Source organism: Cephus cinctus, unplaced genomic scaffold (genome assembly GCF_000341935.2).
Source record: "Cephus cinctus unplaced genomic scaffold, Ccin1 Ccin1_scaffold0129, whole genome shotgun sequence".
NCBI lineage: Eukaryota > Metazoa > Arthropoda > Insecta > Hymenoptera > Cephidae > Cephus > Cephus cinctus.
The window spans coordinates 2,690,743-2,705,212 of record NW_014332862.1 but is presented as its reverse complement, the minus strand read 5'-3'; the positions used below and the strand labels follow the sequence as shown (position 1 = coordinate 2,705,212).

At 35.4% G+C, this 14,470-nt stretch overlaps 6 protein-coding genes across 8 annotated transcripts; 3 read left to right on the top strand and 3 right to left on the bottom strand.

The window, feature by feature from the left end:
* Positions 1 to 70: 70 nt before the first annotated feature.
* Positions 71 to 2,627, bottom strand: LOC107262890 (WW domain-binding protein 11). The gene is made up of 7 exons (XM_015729539.2): positions 2,364 to 2,627; positions 2,078 to 2,203; positions 1,880 to 1,977; positions 1,601 to 1,772; positions 1,281 to 1,531; positions 658 to 1,213; positions 71 to 589 (listed from the first exon to the last, which is right to left on the bottom strand). Exons 1-7 carry the CDS (start codon positions 2,425 to 2,427, stop codon positions 147 to 149), a joined length of 1,710 nt encoding a protein of 569 aa, XP_015585025.1. The 5' UTR covers positions 2,428 to 2,627; the 3' UTR covers positions 71 to 146.
* A 142-nt stretch (positions 2,628 to 2,769) lies between these two features.
* LOC107262997 (tRNA (adenine(58)-N(1))-methyltransferase catalytic subunit TRMT61A) lies at positions 2,770 to 4,397 on the top strand. Its single transcript, XM_015729776.2, has 4 exons — positions 2,770 to 3,253; positions 3,331 to 3,603; positions 3,682 to 3,851; positions 3,924 to 4,397. The coding sequence occupies exons 1-4, from the start codon at positions 2,899 to 2,901 to the stop codon at positions 4,089 to 4,091; spliced, it is 966 nt and encodes a 321-aa protein (XP_015585262.1). The 5' UTR covers positions 2,770 to 2,898; the 3' UTR covers positions 4,092 to 4,397.
* On the bottom strand, positions 4,141 to 6,940 carry LOC107262996 (tubulin gamma-1 chain). Of its 2 annotated transcripts, none has more exons than XM_025080264.1 (9): positions 6,753 to 6,940; positions 6,229 to 6,431; positions 5,923 to 6,069; positions 5,730 to 5,866; positions 5,475 to 5,669; positions 5,296 to 5,407; positions 5,099 to 5,224; positions 4,711 to 4,899; positions 4,141 to 4,628 (listed from the first exon to the last, which is right to left on the bottom strand). In XM_025080264.1, exons 1-9 carry the CDS (start codon positions 6,799 to 6,801, stop codon positions 4,428 to 4,430), a joined length of 1,359 nt encoding a protein of 452 aa, XP_024936032.1. In that variant the 5' UTR covers positions 6,802 to 6,940; the 3' UTR covers positions 4,141 to 4,427. The 2 variants fall into 2 exon arrangements, with proteins under 2 accessions (XP_024936032.1, XP_015585261.1); XM_015729775.2 differs by having other exon boundaries at positions 4,711 to 4,893; positions 5,093 to 5,224; positions 6,753 to 6,938.
* Positions 6,941 to 7,257: 317 nt separating this feature from the next.
* LOC107262979 (ATP synthase subunit gamma, mitochondrial) lies at positions 7,258 to 9,317 on the top strand. Its single transcript, XM_015729740.2, has 3 exons — positions 7,258 to 7,396; positions 7,995 to 8,535; positions 8,635 to 9,317. The coding sequence occupies exons 2-3, from the start codon at positions 8,015 to 8,017 to the stop codon at positions 8,999 to 9,001; spliced, it is 888 nt and encodes a 295-aa protein (XP_015585226.1). The 5' UTR covers positions 7,258 to 7,396; positions 7,995 to 8,014; the 3' UTR covers positions 9,002 to 9,317.
* A 136-nt stretch (positions 9,318 to 9,453) lies between these two features.
* LOC107262981 (ATP synthase subunit gamma, mitochondrial-like) lies at positions 9,454 to 10,530 on the top strand. Its single transcript, XM_015729741.2, has 2 exons — positions 9,454 to 10,106; positions 10,169 to 10,530. The coding sequence occupies exons 1-2, from the start codon at positions 9,607 to 9,609 to the stop codon at positions 10,503 to 10,505; spliced, it is 837 nt and encodes a 278-aa protein (XP_015585227.1). The 5' UTR covers positions 9,454 to 9,606; the 3' UTR covers positions 10,506 to 10,530.
* A 174-nt stretch (positions 10,531 to 10,704) lies between these two features.
* LOC107262978 (transcription initiation factor IIA subunit 1) lies at positions 10,705 to 14,270 on the bottom strand. 2 transcript variants are annotated; one of them, XM_025080146.1, is made up of 8 exons: positions 13,957 to 14,270; positions 13,530 to 13,584; positions 13,097 to 13,307; positions 12,676 to 12,996; positions 12,377 to 12,582; positions 12,113 to 12,262; positions 11,880 to 11,969; positions 10,705 to 11,795 (listed from the first exon to the last, which is right to left on the bottom strand). In XM_025080146.1, the coding sequence occupies exons 2-8, from the start codon at positions 13,566 to 13,568 to the stop codon at positions 11,688 to 11,690; spliced, it is 1,125 nt and encodes a 374-aa protein (XP_024935914.1). In that variant the 5' UTR covers positions 13,569 to 13,584; positions 13,957 to 14,270; the 3' UTR covers positions 10,705 to 11,687. The 2 variants fall into 2 exon arrangements, with proteins under 2 accessions (XP_024935914.1, XP_015585225.1); XM_015729739.2 differs by lacking the exon at positions 13,530 to 13,584 and having other exon boundaries at positions 13,957 to 14,267.
* Between the last annotated feature and the right edge of the window lie 200 nt (positions 14,271 to 14,470).

The window sequence follows — 14,470 nt, the reverse complement described above, 5'->3', positions numbered from 1 at the left end:
TAGATAAATACGTAAGTAGAAGATAGGTAATAGGAATCAGGGTTAACTAGGCATAATCAAGCAATTTAAATTAAAGAAACTTATCTGATTTTAATTAATGGTATAGTGGAGAGGTATCGTACATTTTGTATCCTATTTTTTGTGATTCAAAGAAGACCCTCCATCTCTTGCATGAACTGCATGTACGCATCATCCTTAGTTTTAGGTTGTGTAGGTCTAGGTTGTATTTCAGCTATTCTGTCTGTTAATCTGGGCATACTACTAAGCTTTTTCCTATCGTCGCGTTTCACTCTTAACGACGTCGGTAGGAACCTTGTCACGTCTGCTGCTAGATTTCTGATTTGTGGCTTAGCTTCTATTGTGGTGGCACTCTTGCCATCCTTATCCTTGCGATTAATTAACTGCGGGGCGGCTGAAAGCACATTCGGTGTCTTTGGCTGTGAACCTGCTGTAGACTGTGTCTGTATTTGAGGATTGGTCATGTTTGCAAGGCTGGTCATGTTCGGAATTTGCATTTGAGGTGGTGGCGGCATTCTGGGTATGCTAGGTGGACCTGGCCTAAGCATTCGCGGCATACCTGGCGGAGGACCTGCGCAAAACAAGATATTCATCAAGCTGTTCTAAGTGACAAAGAAAATAAACATCTATTCCCATTACCTGGCGGTAACCGCAGGCCTATTCTCGGAGGTGGTGGTGGAGGCATCCGGAGGTGCATTGGAGGTGGTGGAGGTCTGTATAGAAGAGGTGGTGGTGGCATTCCCATAGGTGGCATTGAGTGCTGTTGATGGGGATGTTGCTGGTGAGAGTGCTGAGAGTGCTGCTGATTATGTCCAGAGGATGTGTGGTCTGATGCACCAGGAGGTTCCAGATCTTCCTCTTCGGATTTCCCAGTATCATTATTACTATTCTTTCCAGTATTAGCTTTTGCATCGGCTTCAGCTTCCAGCAAGGATAATCGTGCATTAAGGTCCTGCGCACGTTCAGTTTCTCGTTTCTTATGCACCACTTCCATCTCCCGCATGAATTGATCAATATCCTGACCAGCCATAGCAAGCATCTTCTGCTGTAAGGTGGTAGGTTTCACTTTGGCAATGTCCCTGTCCTTTTCTTTATCCCTGTCTAGCTCCTTATCTTTGTTTTCAGCTTCTTGTCGAGCGTCTTCCTTATCGTCAGCAAATCTAATTGTCCTTGATTTCTGTGTCTGATCCTTGCTCTACAAACAACAGTTAAAGAATCATATTACAGCTATAGCTACATAGAATGAGCTGCAGGCATGCTACCTTATCTGTAGGTTCTTCATCTTCACTTGAAAAATCAGGTGGAGGATATGGAGGTACACCAGGAGGTTCCTTATTTGGTGCCAAAGTTGGCGTTGCAGTAGATGACGTATATGCACTTGTTTTCTTCAGAATGCTTGGTGGTATCGGAATGTTCATCAGAGGATGATGTTGAATATAATGAGGATGTGGTGGATACATAAGAGTTGGTGGTTGTGGCATTTCTGGTAAAGGAATCTGTGATGTAAGAGCCCCTGCAATTAAATACCGTAATAAGAACGAATTTACTTTATCCTAGTCAGACTTTATCAAACGAAACTAACCTGGATACATTCGAGAAATATCATTAACTGCTGAAGGCAGTGGGATCTCATCAACCTGTACTTGCTGTGCATGTCTTACAGCCTCGAAATATGTAACTAAATCAATTCTTCTTCGTTCATACTGTACAAGTTGTTCCTTCAGTTCGGACCACTTCTCCTGGTCATCTTTAGCCTAGCAATTAATGCATAATATTTGAAAATGGTATATTATACATTTAAGGTCTACAAGAACCTTACCAGTACAGAAATAAAGTAATAATTTATGAATATTGTACTTACATACATTTTTAAGACACGGTCCAGAGTCTCCTTTAATTTCTTTCTTTTATCTTTAAGAACTTTTTCATTCAAAGGTGGTGGCTGCATCACATTATATTCTAAAACCATATTTATGTCAATAAAGATACAAGCTTATAGAAACAACATATCTTAGAACATATTATGATGACAACAATATTACATAGTTTGCTTACTGACCCATTTGATCTATTTTTTCCATCTCTTCAATAATTTGTGCTGGATCTTTACCCTTAAGTACAGCAGCTCTTACTAGCTGACGCTGCTTCTTATTTTTCTTTAATTCCTTCTTCCTTGCCTCTTTTCCTGATAATACACAAAATAATAAATAGTAAAGAGTAGTATTAGAAAGATAATATTATCTAAACTTAACATAATTTAAAGTATAATAATGAATCTATGTAAAATTAATAAACATTTAGTAGTTTTAATGTATATACTATTACGGTTAGATTGAGTGACTTACTGGCTTGATCTGTGGGATTCATGTATTTTCCACTTTTCGTGGTATTTATGGATCGTCGACCCATGTTTCCTTTTTCTATGTAATGCTCCGAAAAGTAAAAAAGACTAGTAGTATCTTTATAATTCCTTCCTTTTTTAAGAAAACTTTATAATTCTACAAGTTACGCCGATGAACCTCCATCCTCATTACACTTGGTCAACCACAGTCAACCATTACTGTAATCATGTAGCGTATAAATGTGGTATGCCTTTCTTTTCCTTATGGCTGTATCCCCAATGGGGGACCTTCCTTCCTTCCTTTCCTTATGGCTGACTCCTCCAATGGGGGACATGTGCCAGTAACTGGTCCTAATAATCAAGGATTGGAAGTTCGACACTAGATGGCGATGTACTTTGCGAGACGGGCCCATTCAACTGAGCGTGAGGACCTACAGAGTTTATACACCGAATCCACCTACTATAAACTTGTTTACCATTTAGAGCAAAAGTGTATCATACGTTTTTGATATCTACCACGTTTTTATTCATCTTACAGAATGAGTTTTAACAAAGCGAAAGAGTATATAGAGGAGGGAGATACTGTTATATTATATTTGGGACCAAATAATATGCACTCTATCGATGTTGTGCATAAGATCATGAATAAGAAGGGTGAACTGACTGACAATGTTTTTCAAACAATTTATGGAGCACTCAAAGTACCATCACTTGTAGGTGAAAAATATGGTGCTAAAGTACAATTATCCAGAGGGTGGGCTTATGTTCTACAGCCTACATCAGAACTTTGGACTGTTACTCTTCCACATAGAACTCAAATAATTTATACACCAGATATAAGTCTGATCACATATTTGCTGGAATTAGTACCTGGTAGTATAGTTGTTGAAACAGGTTTGTAAAACTTTCAATATAACATTAATTTATATACTGTAATAGTAAATAGTACAATTCTTTGTTCTCTAATACAGGAACTGGTAGTGGGTCACTTTCTCATTCTTTGATTCGTATAATACAGCCCTTAGGACACCTATACACTTTTGATTTTCATGAACAACGTGCTTCTCTAGCATGTGCTGAATTTGAAAAACATGGACTAAGTGACTTTGTTACTGTTCAACATCGCGATGTTTGTGCTGATGGCTTTGGAGAGAAACTTAATAACAAGGCAGATGCGATTTTTCTAGACTTACCCCATCCTTGGTTAACCATAGATCATGCTGTAAAGACTCTAAAAAATTCAGGTATTTAATATTTATCACTAAGCTTACTCAACATTTAGTGTCGATTTAAAATAAAATGTATGTGCTTTGTCCTTTAAGGAGGAAAATTGTGCTCATTCTCTCCTTGCATTGAACAAGTACAGCGAACGTGTGAGAAGTTAACAGCTACTGGCTTCGTTGATCTGAAAACTTATGAATGCTTGGAGAAAGAATTATCAGTACAGTATAAGAGTCTTCCTGTATTAGATCTTGAATGTTTAAAACACAAGGTACGTTTATTCAAAATAAGTATTTATCGTAGCTATATAAAATTTATTACTGAGCCTTGTATTATTTTGCAGCGAATTAGTGAGGAAGCAATAGACAAAGTAGAAAAAAATGAAGAGGATCGACGGAAATACGAAAAAATTCTTACAGTAACACACTCATCCTCTTTACCTGGGCACACTGGCTTTATAACAATTGCGACACTACCACCTGTATTTGCAAGGATAATAAAAACAAGTTAACACCAGCCGTGATGTATAGTATAAGAAATAATTATATATTAACAATAAATTGTATAAGGAGAAATTTTTATTAGCTATCATTAACTGTTACAATCATAAGCAGTCTATAATTGGTAGTATTCAGTGCATAGTTTCATCAGACATCCAACATAAGGACTGACTACTTAATGAATTAATTATTATATGAGTAAACTCAACAACTGAGTGTTGAACGGATTGTTCGCTAAAATGTAAACATTCTTTGACGTAATACCACTTACGATGGTTGAATCTGTCAGAGAAAAATAAAAATATTTGAGACAGCAATAGAGGCCTTTTTCGAAATTTCATTGGTGTCTATTCGGCCTTATTTGGACTCCAAGTGAGATAATCTACCCTGGTAGCAGCTTGGTATTCCTTTACTAAGAAATCTACCACCTCTCTAGAATTATCCAACTCATCTAAACTCTCTTCAAACATTTTCTCCTTTCGAAATTGTTCCAGGAAAGCTTCTCGTTTGCGAAGCTTATCATACTGTTGCAAAGCACGGTCAAATAACTGAAAGAAATTTGTATAAAAATCACAACCTCTGGCAGTGATACCAATATTACCAATCTTCAAGTATGTTACAAATATTTACCGAGGATATGTTAGTGTGATTGGCTAACATTAAACCCGAAACCCGATGAGTGCTTTGTATATACGGAGACTTTCTTGAAAGCGCTACTTGGATACTTGCCGGTCCCCAAGGTATAAATTGTGCCAATTTTCTTTCTCGAATTCTTTGTAAAGATTTGTGAACTTGGGTTGGATCTACCTCACCCTGTATCAAATAATATTGTAATATTTTTTTTGTAACACGATACGGAAAGTTCACAGTTTGTGCACCATAAAGTAAGCACAAAATTATCCATTCTTGATGAGTTCAGAGTGTGCGGGAATCATAATATTCCCGCACGAAATTTCGCGCGGAATGTATAATGTACTATTATATTATTTTTTTTAAAAGAGGATAAGTTTACCTGTATTATATTTAAAATTGATATATAACAGTGGGCTGCATTTCTATCTAATGCAGTTGAAACCATCATGTTCTTTGGCTGTAGTAAGCGACGCATTACATCAAGTACTGAAGTTTTTCTTACAGAAGCTCCCTGTTTAAATTGCATTAAATTGTAATGTATATTGGTTCTTTTGTTATAGAATGAATTTTACGTTGTACTACCTCCTGGTCTGTTGTAAGAGGAGTATATCCCGTCATGAGAAAATGTAGTCGTGGTGTAGGAATTAGTGGAGCAATCAACCCCACTAAATCATTATTCATATATGAAGGATACCTTTATACAAATTATTATTTTACTGTATCTGAACAGTGGTTGTTTTTTATTTTATTTGAAGAAATACCTTAGAGTTGTTGTACTGACAGACATTATCGTGGAGACGAGCTTGTTAATTTGTGTGAAACTTGGATTTTGAATATGTAACCTGTCAGATGCGATCCTGTTCAAAGCTGTGTTATCAAGTACAACTACGCAATCTGCACATTGCGTTAATCTCTTTAAAGTTAACAGAGAATTATATGGCTGGACTACAACATCGCTGTAATTGAAGCCAATTTTCAATATATTTTATAACGTTATATAATAGAGCAAATTTTACCTTATTTCATCTTGGTTTGGAAAAACACTGTAGGTTTCAATCAATTTTTTTGGAAACCTATCAGCAAGAGATTCAAGCATAAAGGATCCCATTCCAGATCCTGTACCACCAGCTATGGAATGACAGAGCACAAAGCCCTGGAAGAATATATATAATTATTTTTGTTAACAATAATATGATACTAAAAAATTACCTCCAGACTGTCACTTCCATCAGCTTCTCTGTCCAAAATATCAAAAATTTCTTCCTGGAGTTTTTCACCTTGATGGTACCCTGATGCCCAATTGTTTCCAGCACCACCACCATGTTTTGACAGATAAATATTTTCTGGATTGTAGAGCTTGAGATACATAAAATGTTATTTTTGATGAATATTTTCTTTAGAAACTATTCAGCTCTCAAAGAGTATAAAATATTAAAAAACCAATTTAAGAAAATAATCAAACATATCATGCTCTAAATGATTATTACAATATTTTGAATGGTTTCAAGTTTTTACTTTTGAATAAGGAGAGTTCATAATAGTGTGAATGACTCGTGGCTCCAAATCAAGAAGCACAGCTCTTGGTATATAATGTTCATCATCAGATTGATAAAAGAAAACATCCTTTCTATCTGTTCCTTCTGTAGCATAATCCTCCAAGATTCCCTCAGGGCTAATGCCATGTTCCGCACAAAGTCTTTTCCAAAATTCAAAGCCAACTGAAAAAACATAACAAATATTTCCTGCACTCAGAAAATAATGGCACAATCCTGAAAAGCACTCTCTGATAATAATGCAAACGTAATAAGAGCATTGCAATAAAAGGGAGAAGATAATTTGTCCTTGCCAAAATTGGAATACATGTGTCATCAATTAATACCTAAAAGGAGTAATTTAAGCTAAACAGAACATTATGAATTGAATGTGTCAGACACTATTAGTATACTAAGCATAGTATTTGAATCGTTTAAAATGATTACACCATTTTAATGTTAATGCGTAAAAGATATTGGCTATTTTCATTAAAACATTTATCTCACTTTGATTGCCGCATTGGCCAAGTTGTAGTGTTATCATTTCACACGGCATCTTTCTTTTGAATTTAATTAGTCAATTATTTAAAGTTTTCCTCAATTGTAGTTTACTACAGCGTTTGAACGTAAATAACCGTGGAAGATACAAACGATACAAACTATATCTATATGCAACAGTCCTACGAATATATCACAACAGAAATTGCACAGCCATCTGTGAAGAAAAATTATAGTCTCATCAGTGATTTTTGTAGATAAAAGAAATAATTTTTGTTGTTAATTTATTGTTGTTGATTCATGATATACATAAATTGTTCTATGTATTTAATGAATATAATATATTAAAAAATAAAAATTCGTTAAATTATTATAGACACATAGCAGAACATAACATAGCAGGAAGAATATCAGTATCATTATACACTTTGTCATAATGAAGGTTTTTAAAAGAATGTTATTCACACACGTATTATTTGTTTATATAAAGTGTAACATAAACATAAACAAATTATTGTAAAACATGACCGGCTCGAATGTTTCGTATAAATCTAAGCGATGTGGCGCCACATGCTGAAGAATACATCTGTAGAGTTCATCAGTCGGTCTTGGCAATTTCATTCCCCCAGTTCTCTTGTCTGTGAAATTGTGTGGTAAGGTTTTGCATTTGTTTCTATATTTTTCTTGAATAAAGTAAGCGATGACAAGGAGGTGGTACAATTTTTATATATCTGTTAAAAATTTCGAATTACTTTAATTCTTTTATGATATAAGAAAAATTTGCGAATACGACTAATCTGTGTTCGGGCTGCCGATTACATAAAAGGAGCCATAGCCCCGCAAAATTGATTCCAGTTTCACTTCTCAATCTATCCTTTGAATGATCGATTATTATATGATACTATATCATTGAAATATTAATGTCGATTAGCAATAATCGATTTTGACATTGTCTACGATTGTCTTTTATTTCTATATGAAAATGTAGCAAATTCTTACTATTATATTACTATGGCAGTATATGATTGTATGAGGACCTGTTCAATATTTCATTATAGGAATGCATGTATAAAAATTGTGACATCAATTTAAGTTTTTAGATTATGTAATGTTTTAAATCTTTAATGATTTATATTTTGGAATGTTGGCTTTTAATTGCATGAAGATGTAAGTTGGTTCAAGCATAAAATTGTCATGGATGAATACTGCATCAAGTTACTGATAATTACTATATTTTTAAAATTATTTCAGGGACGGGCCATTCAATAAAAATGCTGCGCCAAACTACAAGTTTAGTGCCACTGGCTGTTGCACAGCAGCAACAGCAGCGTGGAATGGCCACCCTTAAATCAATTTCCATCCGATTGAAGTCTGTGAAAAATATTCAAAAAATCACTCAATCCATGAAGATGGTGTCTGCTGCTAAATACAACCGTGCTGAACGTGACTTGAAACAGGCCCGTCCCCTTGGTGAGGGTACGAAGATCTTTTATGAGAGTGCTGAGATCGCTCCTCCTGAAGATGCTCCGAAAAAGCTTGTTATTGCTGTAACTAGTGACCGTGGTCTTTGCGGAGCAGTTCACACTGGTGTCGCACGTAACATTCGTGATGCGTTACTGGCTAACCCAGCAGATCGTGAGAATACAAAGATCATTTGCATTGGGGAGAAGTCACGAGCTATTCTATCTCGCTTATTTGCCAACAATATTCTGTTTGTGGCATCTGAGGTTGGACGCAAGCCACCCACCTTCATTGATGCATCCAAGGTAGCTGCTGAAGTTCTGAACAGTGGGTATGTTCTATAAAAATCATCTATCTTTACAACATACGCAACAACTTTTTAATTGCAACTAAATCACATCTGTTATTGATTTCAATGAAACTGTTTTAGATACGATTTTGGATCTGGTCGCATCGTATACAATAAGTTCAAGTCGGTAGTGTCTTACAATGTCGATAATCTTCCACTGTATGAAAAAGGTGCCGTTTCAAAGGCTCCTAAGCTCTCAGTCTACGACTCCTTGGACGAAGAAGTTATACAAAGTTACTTGGAGTTTTCCCTGACGTCGTTGCTCTTCTACTCGATGAAAGAAGGAGCATGCAGTGAACAGTCCAGCAGAATGACTGCTATGGACAACGCCAGTAAGAATGCTGGAGAAATGATTGACAAGCTCACTTTGACTTTTAACCGTACTCGCCAGGCCGTCATCACCAGGGAGCTCATCGAAATCATCTCTGGAGCAGCTGCTCTTGATTAAATTGATTATTGGTAGCATCTGATAGCTTATGTATCCTTCGTTATACAAGAGACGTTCGAATCATTATGGCTTAATGTGATCGCAATGCATCTGACTTGTTAGGAGGTACAAAGTTATATTCAATTTGTTTAATTTTATCATAGAAAAAACAGTATCACCATTAAAAATCGACTGTATGAAAGCGATGCGTTTCCTGGAAACAATTTTAACTTCCTTTTTTTTTTAGTTATATAGTTTGCTCGGGATAAAAGCGAACAAATTGAATATAATTTTACGTTAAGTGGTTCGCAATAAAGTGGATCGGTATTGTACTGAACATTTTGTGTTGTTATTACTAAATTTTATTATTGAATATACATAAAAATTCATATTGTCAGGTGAATAAATATAAACGTCCGGTTATACAAGATTTCTGTACGAACATGAAAAGTTTTGTTACAATTAGGAAAACAGTTCTATAAAACTATAGTTGAACAATAGAAAATCAACAAATTGATAGAGGTCCATAGTTCTGGAGCTGTCACAAACAAGGAAGAACTTCATTGTGTCTCTGGTGTAAAAAATTATGTAAGCATAGAAGTGGTTTGTAAAGAAGAAATAGAAGTATGGTATCACTAAAAGTAATAAAGAATCGTATCAGAACAGTGAGTAATACGAAGAAAATAACGCAAACAATGCGACTAGTTTCCGCAGCTAAATATTCAAGAGCAGAGCGTGAATTATCTAGTGCAAGACCTATTGGACGAGGAGCAACTGAATTCTTTGAACTGGCCGGAATTCATACACCCGCAAAAGTTGACCCACAATTGATAGTAGCTCTTACCGGTGATCGTGGTCTTTGTGGAGGAATCCATTCTGGTATTGCTAAGGCAATTGATTTGAGTCTTAAATCCAATTCAGCATTGCAATCTGAGACGAAAATAATTTGTGTTGGTGAGAAGAATCGAATGATCCTGTCGCGAATGTATCCAAACAACATCATTTGGGTAGCTAACAATGTTGGTAAGACATCAATGACTTTCCATGATGCTGGAGCCATTGGAGAGCAAATAAAAAATAGTATAGACGAGTATAACATTGCTCGCACTGCTATTTATTACAACAAGTGTGTACTTTTGTATTACATATTGATTTTATCTAGATTATTGATTGCGATTTTATTCGCAGATTTGTAAATGCTAGTAGTTATATGGTGAGCACCAGTAGATTTTATGATCGGTCCAGTCTTTATGCAGCTGAGAAGTTTTTGTTGTACGACATGATCGAGGAGGAGATTGTTGATTGCTGGTTGGAATTTGCAATAGTTGCTATTGTATTTTGGATACTGAAAGAGAGTTCGGCCAGTGAACATTCAGCAAGAATGACATCAATGGAGAGTGCTACAAAAAATGCTGCAGAAATGATACAACAATTGACACTTGCATACAATCGTACAAGACAAACCGTCATCACCAATGAACTTATTGAGATTATCTCTGGAGCTAGTGCTATTAATAAGAATTAACATTTTTTTAGAAGATTAAAACAGTTGGAATACTTTCAACAAAAAAGTATCTCGAGTTTCTGCACAGCAACCAAGATAGGTAATAATTAAATGTTTTTTGTAAATAGACCAACATGATTCACAATCTAAATTATAATTATTATTTCTTAATCGTCTTGTCCCTGGGTGTCTGCGTTATTATTAGAAAAAAGTAAGGGTATTAAAGTTGAAAGTACTTTTTTTTTAATTAATCGACGATTGTGAATTTTTACACTTTCCCATCGACTCACCCACACTTTAAGTACATGTACAAATTTAAGCATATCTTTGTCACAATAATAATGGTAATAATAATATAATTATTATAATAGTAATGATAGTATTATATGCTAGTAACATTATAAGACACATTTATTTCTTCAAGCGTACGCATGTGAAACCGTGAAACGCAACTATCCTTTTTCTATATACACATGACTTTTCCTTCTTTCCACCGTGAAGAGATTCACAATCTGCGTCAATGGATATAAGTGAACTCAAACAATTGTTACTCGTTTAACTTCAATCTTTTGAAGAGATTATATTTGTCATATTTGACATGAGCCACAGGCTTACTGTAATTTCCGTTATCTAGGACATGTCATCGTATCTGTCTATACCCGAATAAATCCAAAGTTTAGGAACGAATTTTCCTAAGGAAAGCACGCGTTTTTCTTATGGTTGGAAAATGGAGAGGCCTGTTGGTGTTTATTATGTATTTTTATAATACGTATAACAAATGGAGCTACATTCTTGCAAAACTGTTAAGTACTGCGTTTCTAGCAGGCACGTTGTTTTAAAAAATGATATCACGCTGTCGATATGATTATATTTTCGTGTCAATATTTAAAAGCAACGGAAAGACAAATGATTATTACACTAAGAAAAAAAAAGACAACAAATTTAATGTATATTAGGAGTTCCAGTTTTAGCCAGGTGCTTGTCTAGGCAAATCTAACATTCAGTACTTTGCACTATTTAATTTATTTTTATTCACAACACCTTATCACGACTGTATGCCTTTTTTTCATGGTAGTCGTACATTTCTTCATCTCGGAACCACGAATTTTCATTATGAACACGTGTTAAGAGCTGCTTTCAAATTATCCCTGAATGATGGTGGTGATCATAGAACTCGACGTATCACAACTATGCGACAAGGGTTCACCATTCTGCGTCGCCATTTGCTTTTTGGAACACATAATCCTTACCACTTAGGTTCATTATACCATCCTTTAGATAAAATTTCCACTTGTTCCGGCTCCTCGTTATCTGGAACGAATTAAAAACAAAAAGAAACTTAGAAAATTTTGCATTTTTATTGGGCAATCAAGTGATGATTAAATTATTATTAACCTTGTCGTACTGGCAAACAACAACATTATCTGTATCAAACAAATCAGTGGGATCATCATCCGTAACGTCATCTTCCGAATTTAATGGTTCCTAAAAAAAATAGTAGAGGTTACAGATAAAAGTAGTATAACATTGTCATTGAATGATCGCGCAACTGGTAATAAATGGACGAACACCGAATAAATTGCGGAATTAAATAATGAAGTTAAATGTCATGTTTGTATTGAAAATACCTCTTCACGTGCTGCGGCTTCGTCATTCTCATCCTCCTCCTTATCATCCATATCCTCATCATCATCGTCATTATCTTCTTCTTCTTCTTCTTCTTCGTCATCAGACGAATCGCCCAGCGCTCCATCCAATTGTGCTATATTGCCCTGTTGCTGAGAATTATGCATGTGATCTCTATTATTATGTTATTTTCCATTAACAATTTTACACGTATTATTACTAAGATAAATGTGAATAAGCAAGAGTAGTTTCCAAATCATACCAACCTGATTCTGAATCGGCCTTTGAGCAACAACATTGTTCGTATTTTGTGTCACAACCTGCACAGGTTGATTTACTTGGATAGGCGTTAATGCCTGACCTTGTAAAGTCACATTCACATGTTGCTGCAATAATGTCGATGCTAAATTTGCAGGTAGCCCCATCGCTGCCGTGATAACTGGTCCCGTTAGAATTGTATGTAATTGGTTACCTATAAAAAGAAAGCCGTTATAGTTTTAAAGAGACAAAGTGAATTATTCATGCTCATATGTACATATATTTGAGTGTAAAGCTGTTATATTACCTTGAATAGCAGAAGCAGGAACTTGTATAGTTAGTACACGTTGCTCCCCACCGGAAACACTAGCTTGTGCAGGTAATGTGATTTGTATGGGAACTTGTCGTTCGAATCCTGCTGCTGGTGTAGCAACAACTTGTTGTACCGGAACAGGAGTTTGTTGTTGCACTGGTATACCAGCAGGTTGTGCATGGGTCTGTTGCTGTTGCTGTTGCTGTTGCTGTTGCTGCTGCGGCTGTGGTTGTGGAGGAAGTTGAACTGGTTGTTGCTGTTGTTGTACAACTGTTCCAGGTGTTTGTTGTACAAAATGATTTCCTATTGCTCCAGCTGATAAATGATAAGATAAATTACTTTCCAATAGGCAGTTTAAGAAAATTATGAGGCTGAACACAATTTTCCATTTAGAGATTTAAAATTGCCATCGTACCTTTGTTTGCAGGTGCAATTTTGTGTGCATTCATTTGAGGTGGTTGGGGTTCTGGAGGATCGGAATTTAGTTCTACAGCTTTACTAGACATTAACTTTGTTTCCCAAATTTGTTTGAGCTCCTGCAGCACTTGTTCATCCACTCCCTCATCCAAAAAAGATTCTCGTACGCCAGCAATAACATCTTCTATTACTGTATTGTACAATTTCAACTGAAAGTCAAATATATAATATAAAATATCAAAACTTTTTTAATGATTTCCTTTTCTCATCCTTTTTAACAACAATACATTTGTGCACTCTTAAGTCATTCAACATTATCTACATGGTACAGTCACTATACATGTAGTTTTCCATAAGAAAAATATATGTATGTTTATATATACATAACAGCAACATAAATTTAACAAGTTCATTTCTATATCAATCTTTACCTGGAATAAGAATAAAGAATAATAAATGTCAGGAGCCATAAGACAGTCAATTATTCTGTGAAGAAGTTGAGAAATCTTGATAAGTATGATATTTATGATGCCCAATAACCGATCTTCATTGTCAATTAATATGATTGAGATAATATCAAAACTACATCAACTAATTTTTATATCATAGATCCAATATACGATAAGATTCATATTACTGATGAAATGTGAAACATTGTCGAAAGTTCAAAAGGTCGCTGTGACATACTCCGGCAGACGTTACGCGACACCCATGCAATTGTAAAAAAATCTCAGGGTATAGAATTCATTTATCAAGGTAACCATGACAGGTTGTTCGAATGAACTACAACGACACAAGTACGCTGCATTATTAAAATCATTCTTGAATAACTCATATTTGAGTTTTCATTTTACTCACCACACTGGTTTGACTGAGGGCCATTGCCGGATGATTCGTATTGTCAATCGGATGAAAAACAATACCAATAATCCCAAATCAACGTTGCCCCTCAGAACCCGAACTGCTGCGTTGCACGAGCTCTTTTATACTTTCTCAACAGCTCCCATTCCACCGAGTGGTCTTACAACTGTAGTCAACAGAAGATACTACGCTGTATTTTTTTAGCGACAGTTGATCGTGTTATGATGCTCAATATTTCACGAGAAATAAAAATGTCTATTTGTGACTTCGTTGCGTAGCTGTAAATTTCGATAACCGAAATTTTCCTCTTGACTTGCACAAATTTTAGCAGGAAGTAGCCACTATATTTACGTCGGTAAGGTAGACGACGACGGGAAATGATACGTGTCAGTTTGTTTATATGGTACTTTTATTTGCAAATATAGGTATGTTTCGTTACCTAACTTTCTACACTTTTCAAAAAGTGCAAATTTTTATTGGACGATATTTTTTTTAAGTAACCAATGAGAAT